Genomic DNA, 27,300 nt, shown 5'->3' with positions numbered 1-27,300 from the left:
ATAATATTTTGCTTAAAGGAAGAGAATTGCCACTGAATTTCAAATATGAATAAATTACTATAAGAAATATAATTGGTAATCAAAACAATGTTTTACAGGTGATTTCAAAGTTCATGGAAAAACATTTAAAAATATGTACACATCTAAATTCCTGATTAGAATAACTAAGTGAAAGACTGAGCTTGAATGCAGAAATGCAGAGTATGAAGATTTAAAAAAACAATAGCTTACAATATATTGATGTTTGTACAAAATTATTTATTACTCATTTATTGATCTAAAAACAAAAGTTCATTTGGAAGAATATTTCTTTATAATATCGTACATACATAAAATGTTGAGCTACTCAGGAACCTGAGGCTGGAGGATCGTTTGAGCCCAGGACTTGGAGTCCAGACTGGGCATACTAGTGAGAACCCATCTCTTAAAAAAGAAAAGTTAACAAGTTGACTCTTTGGTTTATCATTTTATCCTCTTGTTTTAAATATTCTAGAACCCAGGATCTACCTGAATATCATGATAAAGTTATTTAAAAAAAAATCGTACATGTCACATATATAGTCAATGTAAAGCAATTCTACTTTGCATCCCTTAGCCACAGGCATATTAAGAATCAACAGATATTCACAGAACACAGAAATATCTGTGGAATGATACTTGAATATGTGGATCTTGAGTAAAGCTGAATTCAGCCAGAATTAAACTTTTTGCATTATTTATCTAGGTGACACTAGACATCATCTTGATTAAACAAGATATTTGCTTCCACAAGTGTAGACTGACAACATATACCCATACCCGAACACACCATGTCAGAATTATGGCTAATCCCAAACTTGTAATAGAGGCATATCTGCATATTCGGGATACAGGGTCACTTGCAGTATTCTCTAGCCATTTGCCAAGAACTACTTTGAAATTATACCCATTTTTCTTGTGTTTCTGCTTAAAAACTAATGTACAGTACCATGTAGACAGTAAAAGCTGCATTACCAAACTTTAATATCAATGTACATCAAAGTGATATTATCTGTCCCCCAATATTAATATGGGGAGAAAAAGAAATAAAGTATATGGCTTAAAACTATTTCATCCCCAAACTGTGATGGTGTCTGTTTAAAACTTAAACAGTAGCTGTATATTTTTTGAAGTATTATATTCTTGCTCAGTCTTATCCCTGGAGAGTTTTTTGGCCACAGAGACTTTGGAAAGTTGTTATGTACATATTCTCAAATATAGACATTTTTGAAGAAAAAAGATACAAGAAAAACAATTTTTAAAAAACGCAGAGAAAAATAAATCTGCTGTGCAAAGCCTAAGTCACCTGTCAGGGGATGATGAAATAAAGCATTCTGTACTCCTCAATTCCACTGAAGAGGAAGAGCTCACAAACTATTTAAAAGGATGTTTCTATAAGCTATCTATATGTCCTGAAATTAAGGAGATTTCTGTACAAAAAGGCAACAGGCTTTTGGTTGTAATTAAACATGATTAAACTTCTACTCTTTATATAATTTCAGTTTTAAAGTTACATTGCACTAAATTTCAGGGCTTTCCATTTCAGAACTGCCTAATGGCTCATTATCCTAATTCCCCATCCAACACTAACAAAGAATGGGTAATAACAAAGTCAGTCTAGTTTGGTTAACTGTGGGTTCTGGGCTTTGTTAGGTTTTCTTTTCCTGTCATATTTTCTCCTGCTATGTTTTCTTTTTCATGGTTTCTAAACACTATGGAAAATTATTTTAATGATATAGATATTTTATACCATTATTTAAATTATTTTAATGAGATAATATTAAAATTTGTCTGAATCTTGCATTTTTAAAACAACAGTATACTGCTCCACACAGCAACTTAGAATATATTAAGTAATATATTTAAAGTGATGTACAAACACTTCACACTTCTCACAGGATGCACTGCTTCTTGAACTCTGTTCTTTGTGAATGAAGCAAAGTCAAGTTAAAGTCTCTGGAACAGATATGGAGCTTATACTTCATTACTGTAAGAAAGACAAAGGGTATCTTATAATCTGAATATCATCCTCAAATCATGGAAGAACTAGCCCAGTACAACTTCTCATTTTCCCAATGGTATTCTTACAAAAACACTATGCAGTCATATCATATTTGGCACAACTTAAAGAAGAGCAAGACCTGTAATCCCAGCACTCTGGGAGGCCGAGGCGGGAGGATCACGAGGTCAGGAGTTTGAGACTAGACTGGCCAACATGGTGAAATCCCGTCTCTTCTGAAAATACAAAAATTAGCTGGGTGTGGTGGTGCGCACCTGTAATCCCAGCTACTCAGGAGGCTGAGGCAGGAGAATCGTTTGAACTTGGGAGGCAGAGGTTGCAGTGAGCCAAGATTGCGCCACTGCACTCTAGCCTGGGTGACAGAGCGAGACTCCATCTCAAAAGAAAAAAAAAAAAAAAGAACAAGAATTTTCGCAAGCAAGACCCCTTAGCATTGTCATGCCAATCTAACAAAAATTTAGGCAGAAATTTACATTTCTACAAGCTTTTATACAATAGAAAAAGGAGGGGGAATCATTCAGATTTTCTAAATTCCTACTGGTTTGTCCTAAATGTGAAGTAAGGAATGACTATAAAAAATCAGCAGCCTATGGGTAAGAGGGGGACAGCTCCCTGGGTCCAGTGTAGAAAGAAGCACATCCCAGACCGTTTTCAAAGGCTGAGGAAAATAAATTCCTACGAACGTCATTATACTACATGAGGCTGATACTTTGCAAACACTTCAGGCAGAAAAATAAAATAAAAAAATAAAAAATAAAAAATGTAAAAGGTACTGCTGTTGCCCAAACAGCTGTACAATGATCCACAGAAAAAATAATATTAATAAAATATAACAAGTTATCCCGTAGAATTTCAAGTTAATATTAAAAAAGGGCTTTGTCCCATTTGCTTATATTTTTGAAGATATGAAAACACTATAAAGACATGTTATAAAGGGTTACTGAGGGTAGTATGACGTTTTTAAAAGGAAATGGTTAAAATCCATACACCATACACCATACATCGTCCACAAAAATTTCTAAGTGAGACTTAAAATCTTCAGTCTAAAGAAAATGATTTAAATACATCTATTATTTTTACCATTACCACTTACAAATCATGTGTTTACAGAGAAATTCTATCTACAGCAGACCCTAACTTTATCACACAGAAAAATAACTTTATACTAGGACACTGGTGAACATATACATCATACCCATAATTCTGTCCTTAGGAAAATCTATTGGCATGTTATAAAGACTGTCCACAATTTTCTTTGGACAAATATTGATAGCCTCATTCATTTTGCATTTTAATAGCTATTTATTTTTGTGTATAAAGTTTCCAAACTTTTGCATAAATCCTCGAAACTTGTTCTCATTGGGTTGATATGAGCGATAAACACCAGTGTTGTAATTAAGCATTGGACTAGACCTGCCATAACTGTTGCCCATAGTCGCAGATTTTATTTCTGGGCGATTTATACTGGTATTTGGCATGTTGCTTGTTGGCTGAATAGAGCTCTCAATCTTACAAAACGGCTCAAAACGACTGTAAACACGCCGATCAGTTGAATGAGATCGTAGAAGCTCACTGGACGTTGGCCTTGGAGAAGAAGTAGGTCTTCTTTCAGGGGTAACAACTGCATTAATCTCCCTTGAATCTCGGTATTGGATCTGTTCAGTGTTAAATCTTGGGGCAGAGGCATCTCCTGCCCTTTCCAAGAACTTGCTTTCAACTGGACCTGGAGAAGGTGTTCTTCTATTTTCATCCGGTGGAGCATTTATCTCTTGAGATGGGCTAACTGTTACGTCTTCCTTACTCTTGTGGATGCTGCCTTGAGAATTCGATGAGGAAGAATGCTTTCTTCTAGGAGATGAATCAACTTTTGTGTCTGATTTCTTTGGTTTTTGATTTTCTTCACCCTCAGAAACTAATGTGTCAGAGCTACTACACAATCTATAAAAGGCAGGTGCTTTATTTTTGGATAGATTTTCTTTCTTATCTGGGGTAAGGCTAAGTAATGACCTTAACTTCTGAGACCCCTTTTTCAAAAAACTTGGGGAACCCTTAACTTCCTTCTTTGAAGCAAGTTCTTTGTTAGATTCCTCTTTATTCACATCAAGTAAAGCAGCAATGGAAACTGATTTGGTAGTAGTGCCACTTGGAGGGTTTCTCTTGGTAACTTCCTCCTCATCCTCCTCCAAGTTATGAGTCACATTGTGCATGCTTTTAGAACTTTTCAGCAAATCTTCTTTGGGCTTTTCTGGTTGTCTAACTCGATTCCTGGTAAGTGTACTATATACATAATGCTTACTATTTCCAGGATCTAAGTTGGCTTTTGAGTTGTCAAATAACGGGAAACTTCGCCTTTTAAGTAGATTCTCAGTCTGTTGATTCTTTAGATTTTCTGTCTGCTTATTTACACCCAAGGTTGTATATATATAGTTATTTGATTCAGTATGGCCATTTGTAGTTTGGTTTAAGGCTACTGAGTGGTTTTCAGGAACCTGCAAGGTGTGCATTTTTGGTGCCTCTGACTGCAATGGGAGCTTGGGGATTGATTCTGGCAAGGGTATGTCTGTCAAATGCTGTACATTCGTAGGGGTGTCTGGGACCTCTTTAGGTGTCTCACTTCCCTGAGAACCAATGATAGTTGAATTTGAGGAGCCAGTTGTACAACTGTTAACTTCCTTTTGCTCAGGTAAAGTGGGTTTAAATACTAAAGAGGAACGAAGCCGAGAATGAGTATAAAGGGCATTGGCCTTCAAATTCTCAGGATTATCATAGCCCTCAAATCGGTCACCTAAAGCTGATCCATTTGAGTCCGGTGTAGCTTCTGAATGATCATTTAAGTAGGATTCAATTCTCCAGTTACGTAGGAATGACTTTGTGGTATGTTCAAGGGTTGGCATTCGTTGTTGCAAAAAGCGGATATGGTTATCTGTCCCATTAAAAGACCTCCGAACATTTGAATTCCTGTCTGCAAGATTTGTTGTTTTTCTCTGCGCAAGCCGATTGGCAAAACTCTGGGCAGGTGTGTTGTGGTGGCTTACATAGCCTTCCCGTGATGAGGACGCCACACTGAGACTATCAGATGGCTTTTTCCAATTACCAGGTGGATTATTGGTTCTATTCAGAGCCCTATTAAGCAGGAGGTATGGCACTGTTTCTGGCTGTTCCCCAGCATAACTATGCCTTTTCCAATTTTCATTTATCTGACTGGGTTGAAACTGACGTATTGCGTTTGGACCATTAAAGTTAGGAACAAAATGAGGTTTGTATCCGTGACTTCTTATGTTATATTTGTCATGTTCATTTAAAGTGTATATCCCTCTGTTTTTGAAGTAACTAGAATCTAGTTTATGAATCTTGTCTTGTCTACCAAAAAGGTTTCTCTGGCTGGAAACAGATGCTAATGAAGAAACCGAATGCTGGTAAGTGCCATTTTCCCAGAGGGCTTTTCCATGCTTCACCCTTGCTGATTCTTCCTGAGCAAATGAACTGGGGACACAGGATCTGGCATAGAGAGTTCTAAATTCTTCATCAAAGGACTCAACAAGTTGTCCTGTAATTATCTGAACCATGCTGAGGTGAGCTTTCTCAAATGACCACATATAACTGGGGAAAAAAATGGAAAAATTTTAATCATTTAAAAGATTGATAATAACATATAGTTCTACTAAAAAAGTATCACTTAATGACTACGTTTTTGTACTTTTCTTTGGCTATCATTATTTAGAATATTTTCCATCATTACATGCACTACATGTTTTCCCATCCTCATGTTCCTATTTTAAATAACAACGCAACTCAAATTTTGGCTTTGAATCCACTACTTTCCAGAAGTCCAAAGAAAAACTTGCTGTGCATTTTCAAAAGCAATCTGCAGATTCAATGCAATTCCCATCAAAATACCATCATCATTTTTCACATAATAAGAAGAAACAATCCCAAAATTTATATGGAACCAAAAAAGAGCCTGCATAGCCAAAGCAAAACCGAGCAAAAAGAACAAATCTAGAGGCATTAAATTACCTGACTTCAAATTATACTACAAGGCTATGGTTACCAAAACAGCATCCTACTGGTATAAGAATAGGCACATACACCAATGGAACAGAATAGAGAACCCAGAAATAAAGCCAAATACCTACAGCCAACTGATCTTCAACAAAGCAAACAAAAACATAAAGTGGGGAAAGGACACCCTATTCAACAAATGATACTGGAATAATTGGCAAGCCACATGTAGAAGAATGAAACTGGATCCTCACTTCTCACCTTAAGCAAAAATCGACTCAAGATGGATCAAAAACTTAAATCTAAGACCTGAAACCATAACAATTCTAGAAGATAACATAATAAAAACTCTTCTAGACATTGGCTTATGCAAAGAATTCATGACCAAGAACCCCAAAACAAATGCAACAAAAACAGAGAAAAATAGATGGAACCTAGTTAAACAAAAAAGCTTCTACACAGCAAAATAATCAGCAGAGTAAACAGACAGCCCACAGAGTGGGAGAAACTATTTGCAAACTATGCATCCAACAAAGGAATAATATCCAGAATCCACAAGGAACTCAAATCAGCAAGAAAAAAACAAATAATCCCATCAAAATGGGCAAAAGACATGAATAGACAATTCTCAATAGAAAATATACAAATGACCAACAAAAATACAAAAGAAAATGCTCAACATCACTAATTATCTGGGAAATGCAAATTAAGCCCACAATGAGGTACCACTTTACTCCAGCAAGAATGGCCATAATTAAAAAATAAAAAACTCATAGACATTGGCATGCATGTGGTGAAAAGAGAACATTTTTACACTCCTGGTGGAAATGTATACTAGTAAAACCACTATGGAAAACAGTATGAAGATTCCTTGAAGAACTAAAAGTAGAACTGCCATTCAATCCAGCAATCCCACTATTGGGTATCTACCCAGAGGAAAAGAAGTTATTATATGAAAAACACTTGCACATGCCTATTTATAGCAGCACAATTTGCAACAGCAAAAATATGAAACCAGCCTAAATGCTCATCAACCAAGAAGTGGATAAAGAAATGTGGTATGTATATACCATGGAATACTACTCAACCATAAAAAGGAACAAAATAATGGCATTTGCAGCAACCTGGATGGAATTGGAGACCATTATTCTAAGTGAAGTAACTCAGGAATGGAAAACCAAGTATTGTATATTCTCACTTATCAGTGAGAGTTAAAGATATGAAGATGCAAAGTCCGAAGAATGATATAATGACTAGAGGAGGAGGGTAGGAGAGGGGTGAGGGGTAACAGACTACACATTGGGTATAGTGTACACTGCTTGGGTGATGGGTGCACCAAAATCTCAGAAATCACCACTAAAGAACTTATCCATGCAACCAAAAACCAACTGTTCCCCAAACACTAATGACATAAATAAAATAGAATGTTAAAAAAAATAAAGAAAAATTTGCTGTGTATTTTACATCTGTGTCAAAACTTCGTGGCATAAAAACTGATGTTATATTTCATATATACCATCTTGGCAGAATGCAGTAAAGCCAGTGTTGGAGAAAAAGTCGAGAGGCCTGGTTTCTGCTGAATTGTAGACACATGAGCTTGGGCTTCACTTTCCTCGTGTCCAATGTAAGGATACGGACAGCATAATAGCTACAATGTCTCATAGCTATAACATGATATAATGTAAGATACAGCTGTGTTAATGCATGTATTTTAAGAGTCGGTAAGTTTTCAGACTGTTATCTCTGTGGTTTACTCAATAAGTGTAATTTAGGATGCCAAGAGCTGTAAACAGGATTTGTGGCCAGCTGCCTCAATCATTAAAGGGCAGACTTCACTGTACTCACTGTACATAGTATTAGTAAATGCAGGCCTCAGAAACCATGCCAGTCAAAATGCCAATCAGGATCTTTTAATATAAAATACAATTTTTAGGAAATTAATGTCTGTATGACTTTATAGTACTTTATGGAAGCTCCAATTCCTTTCCTAGAGTTTAGAGGTAACAGCTATCTTTAAAATTCATATCAAATTTTAAATCTGATTTTTGAAAATATAATGATTTAATATACAGTCAACTGAACTGAAAAATAAATGAATTGCTATTATGCTATGCATAAAGTAATGTATATGACACAATGGGGGTTAATACAAAAGAAAAAAGAGACACTCTCCACATTGAAGCATCTTATTATTTCTATAAAGGAGACAATAAAAATGCAGGAAAATAATTAAAAGAATGTGCAGATTAAACATTTAAAATAAACAAAATATTACATATCACAAACAGGAGCATGTAACTTAAGAATCTTGTTATTTGGATATGCTTAATTTTATCTAGTATGCCTATAGGAAGCATGATACAGGAGGAATATTTATTATGCCACTGGGCTGACTTAAAAGAAATGGTATAAAAGTAAGTAACTAAAGAAATTTTCAATCTGACTAAAGGTATGAATTCAAAATATTAGAAACATCAAGTAATGGAATGAACAGTGAACTATCAAGTATGAGGAAATCCAAGAAGAAAGTGAAGTTCTGCAATATTTTGATAAAGACTAGATTCCCAGTTCAGACACAAAAGATGTGGGAAGACAATTTGTGTGGAGGGAGAAATATGGAAAAGGGAAGAATGCAATAAGGGTCATGTTCTAGTTGAACACAGAAAACATACTATATATAGCTGGAGCAAAGAAGCCATATAAAAGACTGATGAACTAGTGGGGAAAATCTTGAAAACAAAACAGAAAGTTTGATTATGTAGAATTTGTTTCCAAATTTGGATAAATTATAATAGAAAGAGATGTTTGAGGAACTATTTTTTTCTAGTAGCTATTTGTAGTACTATTGTAGTACAGACTTAAAAGTAAGAGCCCAACCAAAGTAGAAATAGGAATAATGAGTGAAAATGTTGAGCCAGTAGTAAGAAGAAAGAACCAAAAGACTTCATGTCAAAAGAACATCCATACGTTATTAAATAAAAACAACTTCCAAGTGTTGAGGTTAGAAAACTAAGAAGATACAGTGTTGGTGAAGGTGTGGCAATTGGAAAAGTTTCCCTGCTATAGTAAATCAGAAAATAATATTGTAATAAAGTTTCAGGCAACAGGAAGACATTCATTGAATATATTCAGTAAGTAAATCTGAAAACCTACAGACATGCTTCAGGGCTTGGAAATGATCTCTGTATTCCTCTATTATCGTAGGTGATTTCTATGCCATTAACTACGAAGTCCGAAGTCCGTATTGCCAGTGCTGACCTCTTCCTCATCTCTGGAATCTGTGTCCAATCTCTACTCAAAATTTTAGTGGGCCTTGCAAGCCTCACATGTATGACTCATAAGTTGTCATCTAGCACTCCTCCTTCCCCGACCTATTTCTTCCCTAGTATTGCTTAAGTGAGTGACTCAGCCATCTTTCAGGTGATCAAGACAGGAAACAAGCAGTCATCTTTGAATGCCCTCTTTTTCAGAACCAAAAGGTCCTGTTGACTCTGCTTGCAAAACTTCTCACAAATCAGTCCTATCCCACTATCACCCTAGTCTTAGCATTATCGGCTAATTTGACTCTTAGTGTTCTCATTTGCTCATTTTTCAATCAACAGAACAGCAGAAGTGATCTTTGCATAAAACAAATTGGGTCATGTCACACTCCCACACAGAACTTTCTGTTTTGTTTAAAAGAAAATTCAGGCTCCTTACCTGGCCTAAGATAATTCCTACCCTGCCTGCTTTCCAGTTTTACTATGGATAGCTCTTCCCTTGCTTAATGTGGTCCTACCACATTGGCCTTTCTGCTATCCCCCAGATATCTGCCCCAGGATCTTTTATCTATTGTTCCCTCTTCAATATATCTCTTCCCCTGCTGACATGCTCTTAGAAGACATTTATGATCACTCTATTCAAAGTATCCATCTGATCATGCTTTATCATATTCCCCTGATTTCATTTATACAATACCCCATTACCACTATCAGATGGTTTCTTGTATGTTCTTCCTTTGTCTGTCTCCAGTGCCCACTAAAATAAAATTTAGCTCAGCAATCTTGTGTACCTTATTTAGGACTGCACTCCCAGGGGCTAAGAACGGTGCTTGGCATATTGTAAACACTTAAAAACATTAGTTGTAAATAAACAAATGATAATATAAATGAACTATTAGTTTCAAAATCAAGACTAAAAGGCAAAGATGTTTATGTTGGTGGAAAACTTAAAAGGTTTACATCAAATCTGGATTATCATGCAGGTTTATTTCTTTTTCTTTCCTACACAATACTAAAAAGATAGCAAAGGGAAAAGGGAAGTAGCAAGTGAAAGTATTTAATAAATGTTTAGAACAGAGAAATCTGATGGAGAAGTGGTGGCTGACTTAGAGGAAGTTTGCATGAGGTGAGCAGCAATGAGAATAAGCCAGATGGGCCCAGCAGAATCTTTATGAATTCAACATCGGATCAAAAGGTACTACAAATGGTGGGTTAGAAAGGTCATGAAAATAGAGAAACAGGAAGATTGATTGAAAGTCTCATATAGAGCAGTTGGGCCTCCAGGTTCCCTACTCTTTCCTTTCCCATGAAGCACTCCTTCCTATCCCTTTCAGGAATCTAAGGTTTACTTCAGCAGAAACCAATCCAGAGAAAGTCTGAACTCAGAAACTTTAAACAAACCATGACTGGGATAAAGGTGAGCTAAAAATGAGACTTATCAGACCCTCAGCTCTCTTTCCCATTCTGCTTCTAGAATATCTTCAGTTAGGATCATATTCTGACTGCATTCCAAATTCCATCTCCTTTGACAATCTTTTGGAGAAAGACATTATTCTCTGGAAACATTGAAAAACCCCAGATAAGTGATATTTATATTGATAGTCGGGGATTCTCCTGTAAAGTTGTCAGGTCCCCAGTCTATCATTCAGCTGTAAACTCAAACGTTGATAAGCATTTCCCGCTCAGTTTCTAATCAGCTTTACAGTCCCTCATTCTTAAATATAAACACATAACAAAGATTAACAGATGAATAAACAAAGTTTCAAAGACAGCTTATAAAGCTTAAGAGCTTAGATGCAATCAGAGATCAAAACAAGCTGGAAAATGGCACCTAGAAGAAACAGACACAAACTACAAATAAAAATACTTCCGAAAACACAAACACAAGGTCAGTAAAGTGGCAGATTAGAAAGTTACAAGCCCTACGTACCCCATAGAGACACTAGTTAACAACAATATGTGAAACAGAAGACCTCTGTGAAATGCTAGCGACCAATTGAAAAGATAGAGCACCCAGAACATTATATTCCAGCCATACAGGTTGAAAAACCTGTGATGTTTGGCCAGCTCATTCCTATTCCTCCCCCATATGGTACAGCATGAAGCAAACAGAGAGAAACTTTTCCCCCAGCCCCCAGACTGGGGTTCCTCCCTCAGGATGGAAACAAAAGAGTAGACTATGGATCATAATTCTGGCTTGTCTTCAGTGCAGCCCAAGAGACTGGCTTCTATCTTACCTGAGTGCTAGTAGGATTGGAACCAGAGTTTAGAAATCATTGAAAATAGAGGTAAGCAGCATGTTAAACCTGCAGTTCCATGGGCAGACACCAAGGGAACGAGAGGTCAGAAAAGATTTGAAAGGTCCTAGAATCTGTGGCCGGGCTGAATGGTAAAGGTCTTCCCCTGAACAAAGACAGTATACAAAGACTGGGAGAGGTGACTGATTATTTTTAAGATGTCTGAATACTAGCAAAAAATTACAAGGCATATGAGGAAGTAGGGAAACTCAGCCCAATCCTAAGAAATAAAATAAAACTCCAGAAACTGACCCTAAAGAATCACAGATCTACAAGCTGCCTGATTAAATATTTAAAATAACTGCTATAAAAATGCTCAATGAGCTAAAAACAAACAAAACTAACAAAAAAAAAATCAACAACACACACACACAGACAAGTAAACAAAATCAGGAAAATGACATACCAATGGAATGAGAATATCAACAAAGATAAACTATAAAATAAAACTAAAAGGAAATTCTGGAACTGAAAAAATATAACTGAATAATTCATTAGAAGGATTCAACAGCAGACTTGATCAGGCAGAAGAAATAATGAATAAACTTGAAGACAGGTCATGGATATAATTGAGTCAGAAGAGCAAAATGAAAAAAAAAAGGAATGAAGAAAAGCAAAGATATACTAAAGAATTTATAGAACTACCAAGGAGATCAATATTGCATTATGAGAAGCTCAGAAAGAGGAGAGGCAAAGAAGCAGATAACTTATTTGAAGAAATAGTGGACAAAAACTTCCCAAGTCTGAGGAAAAAAAATTGACATACAAATTTTAAAGAACTCAAACTGGGATAAATCCAAAAAGAATTACACCAAGACACATTATAATCAGACCTGTTTAAAGCCAAAGACAGAAAGTCTTGAAAGCATCAAAAGAAAGGTGATTTGTCACATACAAGGGAGCTTCCATTAGACTATCAGTGACTTTCTCAGCAGAAAGTTTGCAGGCAACAATGAAGCAGGACCACATAATCAAAGAGCTACAAGAAAAACACTGAAAACACCAAAAATCCAGCAAAACTGTCCTTCAAAAGGAAGGAGAAATTAAGACTGTCCCAGATAAATGAAATCTGAGGGAGTTCACTACTAGGAGATCTACTCTACACAAAATGCTAAAGTGAATCTTTTTAAGTTGAAATAAAAGGATGGTAGAGAGCAACACAAAGCCTTATGAAAATATCATGTTCTCCAGTAAAAGTAAATATGTAGACAAATGAAGTGACCTGTACTATTGCAGATGTGGTTCATAGAATTTAAATGTGAAAAATATAAAAAGTAACTTTAAATCTGTGTTCATTGCTATACAATATATAAATACGTAATTTGGAGCAACAATTATGTGAAGTGAGGAATAGAGCTATAAAGGTGTGGAGTTTTCATATGTGATTGAAGTTATCAGTTTAAAATAAAATGCTATTACTTTAAAATGTTTTATGTAAGGCCATGCATGGTGGCTCACACCTGTAATCCCTGCACTTTGGGAGGTTGAGGTGGGCAGATCACCTGAGGTCAGGAGTTCGAGACCAGCCTGGCTAACATGGTGAAACCCAGTTTCTACTAAAAATACAAAATATTACCCAGGCGTGGTGGTGCACACCTGTAATCACAGCTACTCAGGAGGCTGAGGCAAGGGAATTGCTTGAACCTGGGAGGCGGAGGTTGCAGTGAGCCGAGATTGTGTCATTGGACTCCAGCTTGGGCAACAAAAGTGAAACTCCGTCTCAAAAAAAAAAAAAAAAAAAAAAAAGTTTTATGTAATTCCAGTGATAACTGAAAAGAAAATATCTTTAGAATATACACAAAAGGAAATGAGATGATAATCAAAGCATATATGTGCAAAAAACAAAACAAAACACAAAAGACTGCAGTAAAAGAGGGAAAAAAGAACAAAGAAGTTACAAGACATACGGAAAAAAAATGACAATAGTAAGTCCTTCTCCATCAGTAATTAGTTAAAAGGTAAATGAATTAAATTACCTCATTGAAAGACTTTAATTGACTGAATGGATTAAAAAAAACAGTATCCAAATATATGCTATCTTCAAGAGACTCACTTTTGATCTAAGGACATATATAAGCTAAAAGTAAGAGGATAAAAAAAGATACACCATGCAAATGGTAACCAAAAGAGAAAGCAGGAATTGCTGTAAAAATATCAGGAAAAACAGGCTTTAAATTAAAATAAAAAAACTTATAAGAGATAAAGAAGAATATTATGTGATAAAAAAGGGGTCAATTCACCAAGAAGATATAACAATTATAAGTATTTGTGCAGCAAACCTCAGAGCTCCTAAATATACAAAGCAAACTTTAACAGAATTGAAAGGGAAAACAGACAGCAACACAGTATTAGTAGGAGACTTCAATACTCTACTTTCAATAATGAATGCAATGAGACAGAAGATCAAAAGGAACACAGACAACTTGAACAAGAGTACAGACCAACAGCACCTAACAAACACATAGAGAACACTTGACAAAAGGAGAATATACATTCTTCTCAAGTACAGATCGTACATTCTCCAAGACAGACCACGTTAGGCAAAACAAACCTCAACAAATTAAAGAAGATTTAAATCACACAAAGTATCTTACTTGCAACAGAACACAACTAGAAATCAATGGTACAAGGAAAATTTGAAAATTCACAGATATGTGGAAATTAAACAACACAGTTTTGAGTAGCCAATGAGTCAAAGAAGAAGTCACAAAGGAAATTAGAAAATACCTTGAGACAAATGAATATAAAAACACAAGATATCAAAATTTATGAGATGTAGCAAAAGCACTCTTAAGAGGGACGTTTATAGCTGTAAATACATATATTAAAAAAGCAAAAATATCTCCTCTGACTTAATATTACCTAGTCTATGCATGTAATAAAATATGAAAAATATGACCTATACCATATGTACATGTATTTTTATCAATAAAACATTTTTTTAAAGCTAAAAGATCTCACACAACAACCTAGCTTTATACCTCAAGAAACTAGAAAAAACAAAAACAAATAGGGAAAAAAGGGAAATTCTGAAAGGTTCAAGAAAGAAAACATGGCTGCGTGAAAAGAATGTGACTAATAATAATTGCTGAAACTTCTCAGCAGCAACTTTGATTATGGGGTAATACCTTACCAATTTGGAGGAAAAATGGTTCAACTTAGAGTTCCATCCCACATTAAGCCATAAATGACTTAGAATTATAAATTTTTTAATTTAAAAGTCCTTGAGCAATCTTGGGAGAAAAATGAAGACTTGGAAACAAAATGAGGAAATACAGGATTTAAGAAATCATGGATCAAATCACTTAGAAATATGAAAAATACCAGGCCCCCAGGTGTGCTTCCAATTTAAGGACCTGCTAGTTCAGATGGGATGTCATAGATGGTTGGTTGTAACTGAGCATTTGGGAAAATCATTCATGTGCTGCAAAATCTATGTGGTCAACTGGAGAAAGAAGTAGCAATAGATAAATAGAAAACAAACACAATTAATAAAAACAAAATGGCCATTATTAACTTTGTTTCGAAAAAAGAAACGTACATCACTCTATGGCTCATCAGTGATCCATTTTGACACAATTTCAATAATGTAGACCTGGACTTCTCATTTAACCAAAAATTGTGATAAAACTATAATGCAGACAAGAAGGAATAGTAGGTAGGAAATACAATTCTCCAAAAATAAAAAGCCAAGATAATATATGAAATTGGTAAATCAAAAAAGAATAACATAATCATGTTATTTAAGGGATGAAATAAATATCAGAAGAACCAACTAAAAGAATTGAGCAACTGCATCTGGAGATCAGGACCAGAGTTGGCTAGAGATGGAAAACAAAAGTCACTGTTTTGTACTGCACATATTTTAGTAATATTTGATTTTTTTAAAATGTGCAAATATTTTCATGGATTAAAAAAAAACTGTCTACTCCCAGCTCCACTAAACACACACTGTCAGATATTAGTCATGAAGTTGACTTAAAAATTCCGAGTTCCTGGCTGGGGGCTTAAAGTCCATCAAATGTAAATAGTAACAGTATGCTGGTTGCAGCCTGGACCTCAACTGTGATGATTTTTATGTGTGGTTAAAAATGGAACCTGAGAGGTGCCAACTTCAGCCAATTTGTCTTTTGAAAGTAACTTTCATTGAGCTCATGAGATTAAAAATGAAAAAGCCTATAAAATTATCTCTCAGTTTGATTTATAGACAATGCTTTATTAAACATTCATCAATGTTAGTATCATGTTATGAAAAAACTCCTCATGTTTTCCTGATAAAATCATCAGCATGTGAGTGAGCTGTCACACAATGTGTAACTGTGGTAAATACAGATTCTGGGCCTCTCCAGGAATGGTAGGAGTTTAGAATCCAATGATATCCCATGGCAAAGAATACCGAATTAAAGAAGAAGGCATTTTCAACTTGCCTATGAGGAAAACAATAGCAATACCAGAATGTGAGGGACAAAGGCTGTTTTTAAACCAAAAGGAAATTCACTTTTAACCAAACTAGTTCAAAACTAGTCTACCACATCTCGTTCGAATATTGTTAGCAACAGGAAAGGTCCATGATAATGTCAGAAAAAATAAAAAGGACAATGATTACAACTATAAATTATTTAAAGAAATATATTTAAAATGAACTTGAGATAACACAGAGAATAGAGTGTTAGTTAAGAGTTGTGACGAATTTTTTATAATCCACGGTCCTAGGAATTCTATAGTTACTATCATAAATAGTAACTTAAATTCTGCCTCTGGCTTCTGATATAGACAGAAAGATAGAGATATATAATTTTTTTGTCACTGCTGTTTGATTTCCCCCCACATTAATCAAAAGTAGCTCAACTACAGTCATTGCAACACTAGCAACTATTAATATCTAGTGGCAGCAAAACAAAGCTGAGGTAAATTTACTGTCAAAGATAATCTTAAAACTTAAATAATAACCATAGAAACTATTAATTATGATGAGCTTAAATAACAATGATTCTACAAGTCAAGTGAACTCTCAATTTTAATTAAAAGTTCAATTAAAAACTCTCCAAAACCAAGTGGGTCTGGACAAATATATTCACATATAATGAGTCTTTAAAAGGACTCACTAATTTCAAGCACTAGCTGTATTTTCTGCTGTTAATATGTTTTCATTTGGAACTCCAAACAGCACGTTTTTTTAAAAAGGTCCCGAGCTTAAAGAGAGAGTTAGCAGAAAGTAACAAATCAAGTCCTAAAATAATAGTTAACATTAGGGGTTTGGGATGCATGAACTCATTTAATCCTCGCAACAATGATATGAGGCCAGTTCTATGACTTATTTTATAGCGGAGCAAACTAAAGTGCAACCAAATAAAGTAACTTGCTCAAGGCCACCATTTCAATGTGATACCTCCTTCTCATGGACTTTCTGTTACTAAGACAGGAGACAAAGGTTTCGCCTTACACAGTCGTGTTCACATCCATAGCTCTTCTGGATTCTTCCCTCAGTCTTTAATAATGACTCTACCCTGCCTCAGTGACCTAGCAGTTCATGGGTATTTGGTGGTGCTTTTATCTTCCTGTTTATGTAGCCTCACTATGTATCTGATTCAGGACTGAAGCCAGGGGACTTATTTACAAGAGAGTATTAGGGCAGTGCTTACACTCTCGAGCCAGCCTCACCTGGACTGGGTTGCCAGTTCTGCTTTGATCAGATTCTTAAGAATACAAAATAAGAGAAATCCATTTACCAGATTATTTAAAGTGGTAAATAGCTTCTGTTTTTACAAACGATTGTAACTAAATCCATACTATGTAATGTTTCCATAAGGAGCAAAACCACTTTTAGTACCATAGAGCTGTAGGGAACCTTAGATATTGGTCAATGTCTTCATGTTCTGGATGAACAATCTGAAGCTCAAGGAAGTTATATGATTTGCATAAGATCTTAATGCTCTTTAGTGGCAGACTCATAACTCAAACCTAGGTCTCTAATCTCCATGGAAGTGTTCTCTCTCCCTTTTTTTTTTTTTTTTTTTTTTTTTACTTTTAAGGAAGAGCTTAACTGATTATATTAAAAGTTGAAACTAATAAATCATCTAAACGATTGATAACACTGAAATTAAACACAATGATCTTACCTGTAAGAACCGTACATCACTTTCTGGCAGTCAACTAACAAAAATTTCTGTTCCATTTTTCCATGGAATTTTGCCCCTGTTTTTGAAAGATAATCTTGGCCTTTTACTGTTCGCACTCGAATATTCTAGAATTATATGTAAATAAAAAGCAGACATTATGGCTAGGAAAAGAATATTCTGAAAACCAAAATCCATATCATGATAGAATCTTAATATAAAAAATTTACTTGAGGTAATTAAAAAAAAAACTCCCAAATATTAAATCCTTAATGAAAGTAATCATTTAAAATATACATTTCAACATAGCTTAAATAGGAGATTTCACTTTATATTTACACAGAATGGCATCAAAAATCACTCAGCCTCTGACTATAAAAAACCCTTTTGGGTTATAATGCCTTGATGATAAATTAACTAAAATTAAAATTAACCTTCCTTTTAAAAAGTCAAAAGTAACAGAAAATACTACGTGAAATGATTCTAATAAGCAATACATGCTGAACCATAGAAGCACCAGAGTCACTGGTTTCAAAGCTGTGCATGCAAAACTGATGTATTAAATATTAATCAGTAAAAGCACAATATGAAACCCTCATGAAGGCCGGGCACGGTGGCTCACATCTGTAATCCCAGCACTTTGGGAGGCCGAGGTGGGTGGATCATGAGGTCAGGAGTTCAAGACCAGCCTGGCCAAGATGGTGAAACCCCGTCTCTACTAAAAATACAAAAAAAATTAGCTGGGCATGGTGGCGGGCACCTGTAATCCCAGCTACTCGAGAGGCTGAGGCAGGAGAATTGCTTGACCTGGGAGGCGGAGGTAGCAGTGAGCTGAGAATGCACCACTGCACTCCACTCTGGGAGGGAGAGCAAGACTCCATCTCAAAAACAAACAAACAAACACTCTCATGAAGATGTGCTTTCAGTCGCATTCTAAAAAGTACAGGGGACCTTTCTGTGATCAATCATTCCATAACCTTAAATAGGTTTTTTTTTGTTTGTTTTTAAGTTTTATATTCATCTACCTTAAGATGCCTTACATTTGACTGAGTTGAAAATGACACATAAAATACTTGAGGAAAAAAAAAAAACAGAATTCTTACCCTGAGACGCTGAACTGAACAACCTTGTTTCTCAGTCATATTTAGAAAATGATTAAAATTAGACTCATCAAGCAGAATGTAAACAGATACTCCTCGAGTTGATGCCTCAACTATTTCTTTGAAAATGTCCACATCTGTAAATTTATCCATCACTAAAGCAATGACCTGTTAAATATAAGAATATGAAACAATTTTAGATCCTTGATAGAAAAAGATTTAAGAAATTGCTTACTTTCAGTAAAGGTCAGATAAAATTTTAAAAATTAAATACATATATGTATGTATATACAAACATACATTTCATTTTCTAAAACAGAAGATAAACCATATTAAAATAAGCAAATAACTATATGCAGATTTGTAACACTAAGTCATTTTCATATTAGCTTTAATTTAAAGGAAATCTGCATTTCAGTAGGATTTTGAAAAATGGGCGAATCCAAATCATGGATTTCAAGACTGCCTGTAAGGTAGACAAACAGGACAAGGTGGAAACCAGTGTTACAATTTTTCTAAGAGGCATTTCCAGGGGAAAGTAGGATTTTTTGAACCAGTCATTAAGAATAAAAGTCTTGGGGAACTGAGACAGAGAAAAAAAATATTCTAGAAATAGAAATATACCTAGGAAAGGATGAAAGATGGAGAAAGAGTATAAGATGACTTGAAGACCAAAAAATTAAATATACAGTTGTTCCTCAGTTTACTGGGGGAATGGTTCCAGGACCTCTGCATATACCAAAATCTGCACATACTCAAGTCACAGTCAGCCCTGAAGAACCCACGTATATGGAAAGCAGGAACTCCATATATGTGAGTTTCACACCCCTTAAATACTGGAGTATTTTATCCATGTTTGGTTGAAAAAAAATCTGCAAAAAGTGGATTGAAGCAGTTCACACCCATGTTGTTTAAGGGCCAGCTATACTTGCCTAAAATTACTTTAGCAGATAAAATAAGCAAAAGAAAAAAGTGAATTAAAAAGGTGATATAATTTAGAAGGAAAATGCCCTAAAGGACAGGTCCCTAAGATGTAGAGTCTGTGTTGATTGTTGGAATGAAAGTAAAATAATGCTAGCAGAAGGGGAAAAATCATTTAAGTGGTTGTCCACCTTCTATGTGCCAGGCATATTTATTGACCACCTACTATGGGCCATGCAAGAAGAACAAAATCCCGCCCTTATGAAGCTTACATTCTAGTGGGGGAAGACATAATAAGTAATAAAGATAATAAATAAATCAATTACGTAACAAGCTATAGGTTTTTTGAAAAAAAAAAAAGAGCAGAATAGGGGATCATGGGTTCCTGGAAATTCAGGAGGAGTTTGGGGGTTTCGGGGAAGGTCTCTCTGAGACAGTGTCCTTTGAATAGAATTTAAAGGAAATGACATTATCCACATTGATATCTGCAAGAAGACTCTTGTAGGCAGAGGAAACCAGCGACTCTGCTCTGGCAATCCAAAAAACAGAAAGGAGATAGCAAGAATGAAATGAGAATGGGAGAGTTATCACAATGTCTTAAAGTCACTAAAAGCCTTCAGTATTTTTTTTTCTGAATAAGACTGTAAGCTATTAAAGGGTTTTGAGTTGAAGTAATGAAATGATCTGGTTATGTTTTGAAAGGATTGTTCTGGCTACTGTGTTAAGAATAGGCTTTAAAAAAGGTAGCAAGGATGGAAACATGGAGGCCAGTTAGAACTACTGGTGCAAGAGAAGTGAGAGGTGACAGTGTGTAGGACCAAGATGGTAGTGTCAGGGATGAAAAGAGATAGCCAGATACTGGATATCTTTGAGTCCAAAGGTCTTATGGATGGACTGACTGTAAGGTATGAGAGAAAAGGGAGAAAAAGTGAAGAAGACCAAGAATCAAGCCCTGGTACACTCCAAGTTAAGAAGTCTAATAACAGAAAAATTCCCAGCAAAGGAGACTGAGGAAACAAAGGGCAGGTGGAATACTGAACACCAATAAAGACAGTGCATTTGTAAGAAGGAAGGTGAACTTGAGAGGTTCAAATCCTACTGCTAGGCCAAGAATAGTTTTAGTGGAGAAGGAACAGCAAAAGCCTCAGTGGAAGGCATTTAAGAGAGAATCGGGACAGATACTAGATATAGAAGATACAGAAAACTATTTTTGTGTAATTTGGCTACAATAGGAAGCAGAGAAATTGAACAGTAGTTGGGGGTAGAGCTGAATCAAAAGAAGTTGTACTTTTTATTTTTTAATTGGCATAAAATTGTGTGTAATCATCATGTACAACATGATGTTAAGATAGAGACTTAATCTAGGTGTCCATCAACAGATGCACAAAGAAAATGTGGTGTGTGCGTGTGTGTGTGTGTGTGTGTGTGTATAAATGAATACTGTTCGACCATAAAAAGAATCCTATTTGTTACAACATGAATGAACCCGGAGGGCATTATTTTAAGTGAAATAAGGCAGACACAGAGAGACAAATACTGAGTGATGTCACTCATATGTAGAATCTAAAAATATTTTAAGGTGAGAGAAATAACGGTATGTCTTTATGCTAATGAAATGCTACAGTAAAGAGTAAAATTAATAGTGCAAGAGAAGGTGGGAGGTGAAGTGGAGAAGGGGAGAATTTCTGGAACAATATCTTTTAGTAGGCAATAAGGTATAGAGTCTAGTGCAAAAGTTAAAAAAAAAATGAAAAAAGAAAATTATAGCACAGAAAGTAAAGTAAAGACTAGTAACTGGTCATCTATTATATGAAGCCAGAGGGCCAAGTATAAAGGTGCAGATGCTGGTGGGGGAGACAGCATGGCAGTGGTGCTGTGGATGTTCTCTTCTGAATTCTTTGATTTTCTCAGTGTAGTGGGAAGCAAGCTTGGTCTTCAACTCAGAGTGAAGATTCCAGAAGACATTTTAGAGATCTGAGGAAAAGGGTACTATGTAGTCATCTAGGAGAGTAGAAAATAAAATAGACTAAGAAAATATAATATGATTGATGGTTAGCTTTAAGACTCACCAGGTCATAAATTTAATATGGGACTAGTCAATGTGGTTGTGAGTTATTCTTCAACGCTGTTTGGTGGCAAGCCTCTAGGAATGGAGTAGGCAGAATTTGATTTAGCCATGGCTGTGGTTCTGCCATGAGTGTGTAACAAATTGAAAGAGGGCAGGGAGATTGAAGGTGTATATAATATGGAGTGGCTGAAATGATTGATCATGGGCTTTAAGTTTGATATAGAAAGGAGAGAAGATGTCATGAATGTGAGAGGCAGTGAAATGAAGGTAGGATAAATGAATTTTAGATCCTGCTGGCATTAAAGAACATTAGATATTAAAGAATTATTGTTAAAGATTGAATATATATCTTATCTTTAAAATAGACATGTTAATATAGTTACAGATGAAAACATCACGCCTTATATTTACTTCCCATTATAATGGATGAAAAAAATGGCCATGAATGATAATTGTTGAAGCTAGTTGGTTGTACATAAGGGCTCCATATACTATTCTTCCTACTTTTGAAAGTTTTTATAACATAAAGATTAAAAAATTAAAAAGACAAGAATATTTTTTACTAGCAGATACTAGAGATGGTAAGCCAAAAATAGAAGCAGAGGTGGTAGTCAGATGAATAATGTTGAAAAGAGTGACAGAGACCAGAAAACAAAAATTGTAAAGAAATGAGGGGGAATGGAATGACCTGAGAATAGGCGAATGGCAATATACAGCATAATGTAACGGATACATTGTGAATACGTTAGAAGATGAGCAAAGTTATGGATAATATATGAAATAATTTTATTTACGCTAATTACAGTGTTTAAACAAAATACTGGACCATGCTTGAATTTTATCTGTGATAACATTCTTCAAACTACCTGTGAAACATACTCCAATCAGATTTTCTCTAGAAAGAACAATTTCAATCATTCCAGTAGCTTCCCACAACCTTTTTCTTATTTATAAATGGTATGAGGAGCCAGATGAAGGGAGAAACCAGTGATAACCATCTCATTCGTGTTTGAGAATACTTTTCATAATGTCAAATATACAAAAAGTCTTAAAATCATACCCAAAATTATTAATTTAATGCATTAGGTATGCATTAATGAGGGGTGTAATGATACATAGGCATTAAGATTTTTAAAGTCCATATTTCACATTTATTTTATAAAATAACTTGTAAAAACATATGTCTGGTGCAGTCTGGCACTAATTTTTTTAATCAGAATTTTTTGAATACAGAAACAGTATTGTACAACATGGTATTCTTTAATTAGCATATCTAAAAATTTATTTTTAATTTGCCAGATAGTCTGCATGTAACACATTACTTTAGACTTTGGAAGTGAACAAAAACACATTACTAGGATACATAAAGGATTTTGTTTGCAAAAAGTAATTGAAGTCACTCAGCCAATGGATGTTTCTGTCACACTAAACGCAGAACAAATGACAGTCTTTCTTGCATGACAAAATAATACGCTGGATCAGCATCCAGAAGACTAGATTACACATCTCTGACAAGCTTATCTGATGTCAACCAAGCCAGGTTGCTTTTCAGGGCTTCTGTTTCTTTGTACTCTCACTTGATGTGTGGAAAAATTACATGAAATCTACAGTAACTTCTAGCTGTGCTGCAAAAGGCAAAATATAATGTAACTTTTTTTTTTTAAATGATGGGTTACATTCCTGGGAAAGAATAATAATTAGAAATGAGGTATGCCAAATCTGATCTGAAATTATTACATGCTTGGTTAGTTATCAAAATTACACTGTGTTGCACACATGGCCACATGGCTGTATATAATTGAAGAAAAATTATATGCCTGATTAGCATAAGGCTTTTCAAAAGGTACATCAATCGATTATATTAATCAAGAAACCAGTTCTATTAATTGGTGTTCATTAAACTACCATGACATTATATATTTCTTAAATTATGTACTTGCTTCTTCATTAATTCTTGTCATGAATTCACAATTCTTGCATTATAATTCAAAAAGGTAAATAAATAAATGCATTCATTGGAAACATGAGACTTAGAAAACTTTCAGAACGCTATTCCAGGTCATTTTTAAGATTTGAGTAAAACTTCACATCTTTTAGTATTAACGGTCTCCGAGAACCTGACCCAAGGACATTTTTCTTCACTTATCTTTCTTACAGTACTAAATTTTCCCGAAGTGACCCAGACCCCGGAGGACACCTACAGTATATATTACATATATAGTCAATGGGTATTTTGATAAGTTCATATGCATTGCAAAATGTAAGGCCATTCAGGAAAGTACATAATCAAGTGTTAAGTAATACAATGGTAATTCAGAGAAAGAAAAACAATAATCTATATGTACATGGTTGTAAAGGGGGGTATACAGTAGAATGAAAGAGACAACAGGTCTTCATGGATAAGCAGTAAATAATGAGCAAAATTATTTTTAGCCATCCAAGGTGAAAGGCTAGTACTGCAAAGATACAGAGGCAAAAGTAAAAAAGAAGATGAGGGTAATATTCTAACAAATGTTTATTGAATTAACATAAAGTTAAATACAAAGATCATTATGCTCACAAGTAAGGAATAAATTTAGTTAGGATTTATACAGATTATGAAAGATCTTGAAAATATGATTCATTATTACATTTGGTCTGGAGACCAATATAAGTGCTAGAAAAGAGAATATCTAGTCAAAACTGTGTGTTGGGAAAATGTGTCTGATAGTAATACGCATACTGAAAATATCTAAGTTCTAATGAGTCATACAATTGCATAAGATTGTGAAGCCTTCTGTATGATTTTTATTGTAATTTAATAAATGCACCAAATAACCAAAAAGTGTGGTAGAAACCAGTGATAAGAAAAGTGAAAATAAATGACACATTTCATAGAAAATATTCATTACAGTGTTGACATTGAAAACTTGCATTTCCTTACAAATATGCTTCACTATTTTCAATATTTTATGTTAAAACCTACATTGTTTTTCCCTTTGAAGTCTATTATAATACAGAGCTATTAGCAATATGCTTTTGTATGACCTAGATACTTAATGAAATATAGGTGTACCTTGGGTTAATGTTCTTTAGTCACACAACTGTCACTATCACCCTCACAACTGAATATTATTCAGACTTCTTTTGTAATTGCCTAAATAGAGATAGGAGGATTTATTTTTTTCAGCGGAAGAAAAACTCATAGAGAGTTCTAATTTTGAAAAAACAGATTAATGGAGCTCTACAATAACATTATAACAAAATTCAACACAACTGAAAAACTTTAAAGAATTAAATAACAGATAAAGGGAAATGATCACTTAAGGGACATATATTTCCAAGTCTGTAAATCCTGTCAAAAACAATCTGCTAAATGATTTCAGAAAAAAAAAATGAGGCTGATATAAAGAAGTACCTTTGGCCCAAATCCTTCTATAGCCTAAGTAAGAGTATCCATTTTGCATGAAATTTATATATAATATACTGTGTGCACTATAGTATTGCTTAGTAACTTACAGCTTTACATTATGGATGTATTAATAATTTCTCAGATATTTAAGAATCTATCTTAACTGCTATATCTATATATCTACTGGTTTGGTCTGCCATAAATTAAGTGATTCTGGGAAAGTTACTGAAATGACTTTGAGTCTCACACACCTCTAAATATAATAAACAAATGAACCAGAGAATATCTTGCATGTACCCGGTTCCAAAAGTCTATGTTTTCAATAACCATTCATTCACTCCATATTATGATGGATAAAATAATATAAATAGACATAGACTTCAAGCACTATCATAAAAGAGTATTACAGGGTTTCATTTATATATATTAAAACATGAGAACTGAGTCACACTAGACATCTTGGCAACTTATTATTCAAAGTTGATTTATATATTACTAGGGGGATACAAACAAGACCTGAAACTTATAATCCTAATTATCTAGACTTTGTAAATAATGAGATCTCACTAGTTTTTAGCAATTGGATTAAAAGGTACATTGTACATAGCTTGCTTGGTGAAAGTGGGGGGAAAAATCTAGATTATTGTAATAAAAGTCAATTGGAAATGTAAAAGGCATGTTTGGGTTCTGTTACAGCAAAATTAATTTATAAAATGAATACTAGTGTATGGCAACTCAGAAGGGAATCTGCATACATTATTTTCCACATTATTTGCATCATATCATAGAACTGAAAATACTTAATACCACAAAAATAAATCACATTTTTACCTTTGTCCAATTTAAGGAAATCTTTATATCAGCTCTGTGCAAGTAGGCATCTTTGATTTTTAAAGGAACTTTTGCTCTAATAAGGAAATCTACAAGGAATTGGGAGGAATAAAGAATGAGGAGTAGGCCTAAAAGAAACTGCAAAGAAAAGCCATAGTTTTTTTTTACTGATTTCAACAATTCAATAATCTTTCATGTTCTAACTTCCTCAGTACTTCCTGAAAAGTTACTTTTTCTGAAACTTGGTCTGGTAAGTGTCCCACGCATGGGCCCTCAAAGCCAAGATGTTGGAGGGTCAGGACAGAGTAATTAGTGGTGGAAAAATGAGCTCAAGACCCCTCAGCCTCTCCTATGTTAGAATAATCTAGCTCTGTGATCACACAAACAATGCACCTTACAAAGCATAAGAGGAAGCTCTGCGGGGAGTTACACCATTTGAGGGGATGCTGGAAGACAGAGAGGAGGCAATGCCAAAGCATATTTAGTTCAACCAGAAAACAATTAAAATGCCCCCAACTTTCTGCAAAATCTAACTCTCAGTATGTCAGAAGGATGTTGATATGGTTTGACTGTGTCTCCATCCAAATCTCAGCTTGAATTGTAGTTCCCATAATCCCCATGTGTTGTGGGAGGGACTTGGTGGGAGGTAATTGAATCATGGGGGTGGTTACCTCCATGCTGTTCTTGTGATAGTGAATGAGTTCTCCCAAGATCTGATGGTTTTATAAGAGGCTTTCCCCCACTTCACTCTACACTTCTCCTAGTTGCTGCCATGTGAAGAGGACGTGTTTGCTTTCCCTTCTGCCATGATTGTAAGTTTCCTGAGGCATCGCCAGCCCTGCAGAACTGTGAGTGAATTAAACCTCTTTCCTTTATAAATTACCCAGTCTGGGGTATTTCTTCATAGCAGTGTGAGAATGGACTAATACAGATGTTCTTTAAAATAAAGATGTGTGCTGTATTACTACAGAGTTAGAAATCCCAGTGTTTTCTGACTTGCTGCTATTGAAGGATCAGGGCCAGTTTTAGTAAATTCTGACAATATTTGTAAAAATGTAAGGAGAAATATATTTGAAATTAATAATAGACTTTACTAAGAAACTATGAAGCATTCATAATTTTTCAAAGTGTATGTTATAGTATTCTAATACTTCATTACCATAGAATCACTTCATCAGGAATGAGTATCAAAATATAATATTTATATATGACTATTTTCCTTCATTCTCAATTTTATTATAAAATTGTCAAACCTACAGAAAAGTTGAAGGAATAA

At 34.8% G+C, this 27,300-nt stretch overlaps 1 protein-coding gene across 1 annotated transcript in view; it reads right to left on the bottom strand.

Annotated features, from left to right (window-relative positions):
• Positions 1-237: 237 nt before the first annotated feature.
• The window catches only part of FAM83B (family with sequence similarity 83 member B), a 74,567-nt gene continuing 47,504 nt past the window's right edge, over positions 238-27,300 (bottom strand). Inside the window, exons 2-4 of the mRNA XM_008954368.5 lie at positions 18,817-18,981; positions 17,717-17,841; positions 238-5,638 (exon numbers count right to left, since the gene is read on the bottom strand). Of these exons, the coding sequence (XP_008952616.2) occupies positions 3,337-5,638; positions 17,717-17,841; positions 18,817-18,981 (2,592 nt within the window). The 3' untranslated portion in view covers positions 238-3,336. The remainder of the gene's footprint in view (positions 5,639-17,716; positions 17,842-18,816; positions 18,982-27,300) is intronic.

Source organism: Pan paniscus, chromosome 5 (genome assembly GCF_029289425.2).
Source record: "Pan paniscus chromosome 5, NHGRI_mPanPan1-v2.0_pri, whole genome shotgun sequence".
Taxonomy (NCBI): Eukaryota; Metazoa; Chordata; class Mammalia; order Primates; family Hominidae; genus Pan; species Pan paniscus.
This window is presented reverse-complemented; position numbering and strand designations above follow the sequence as displayed.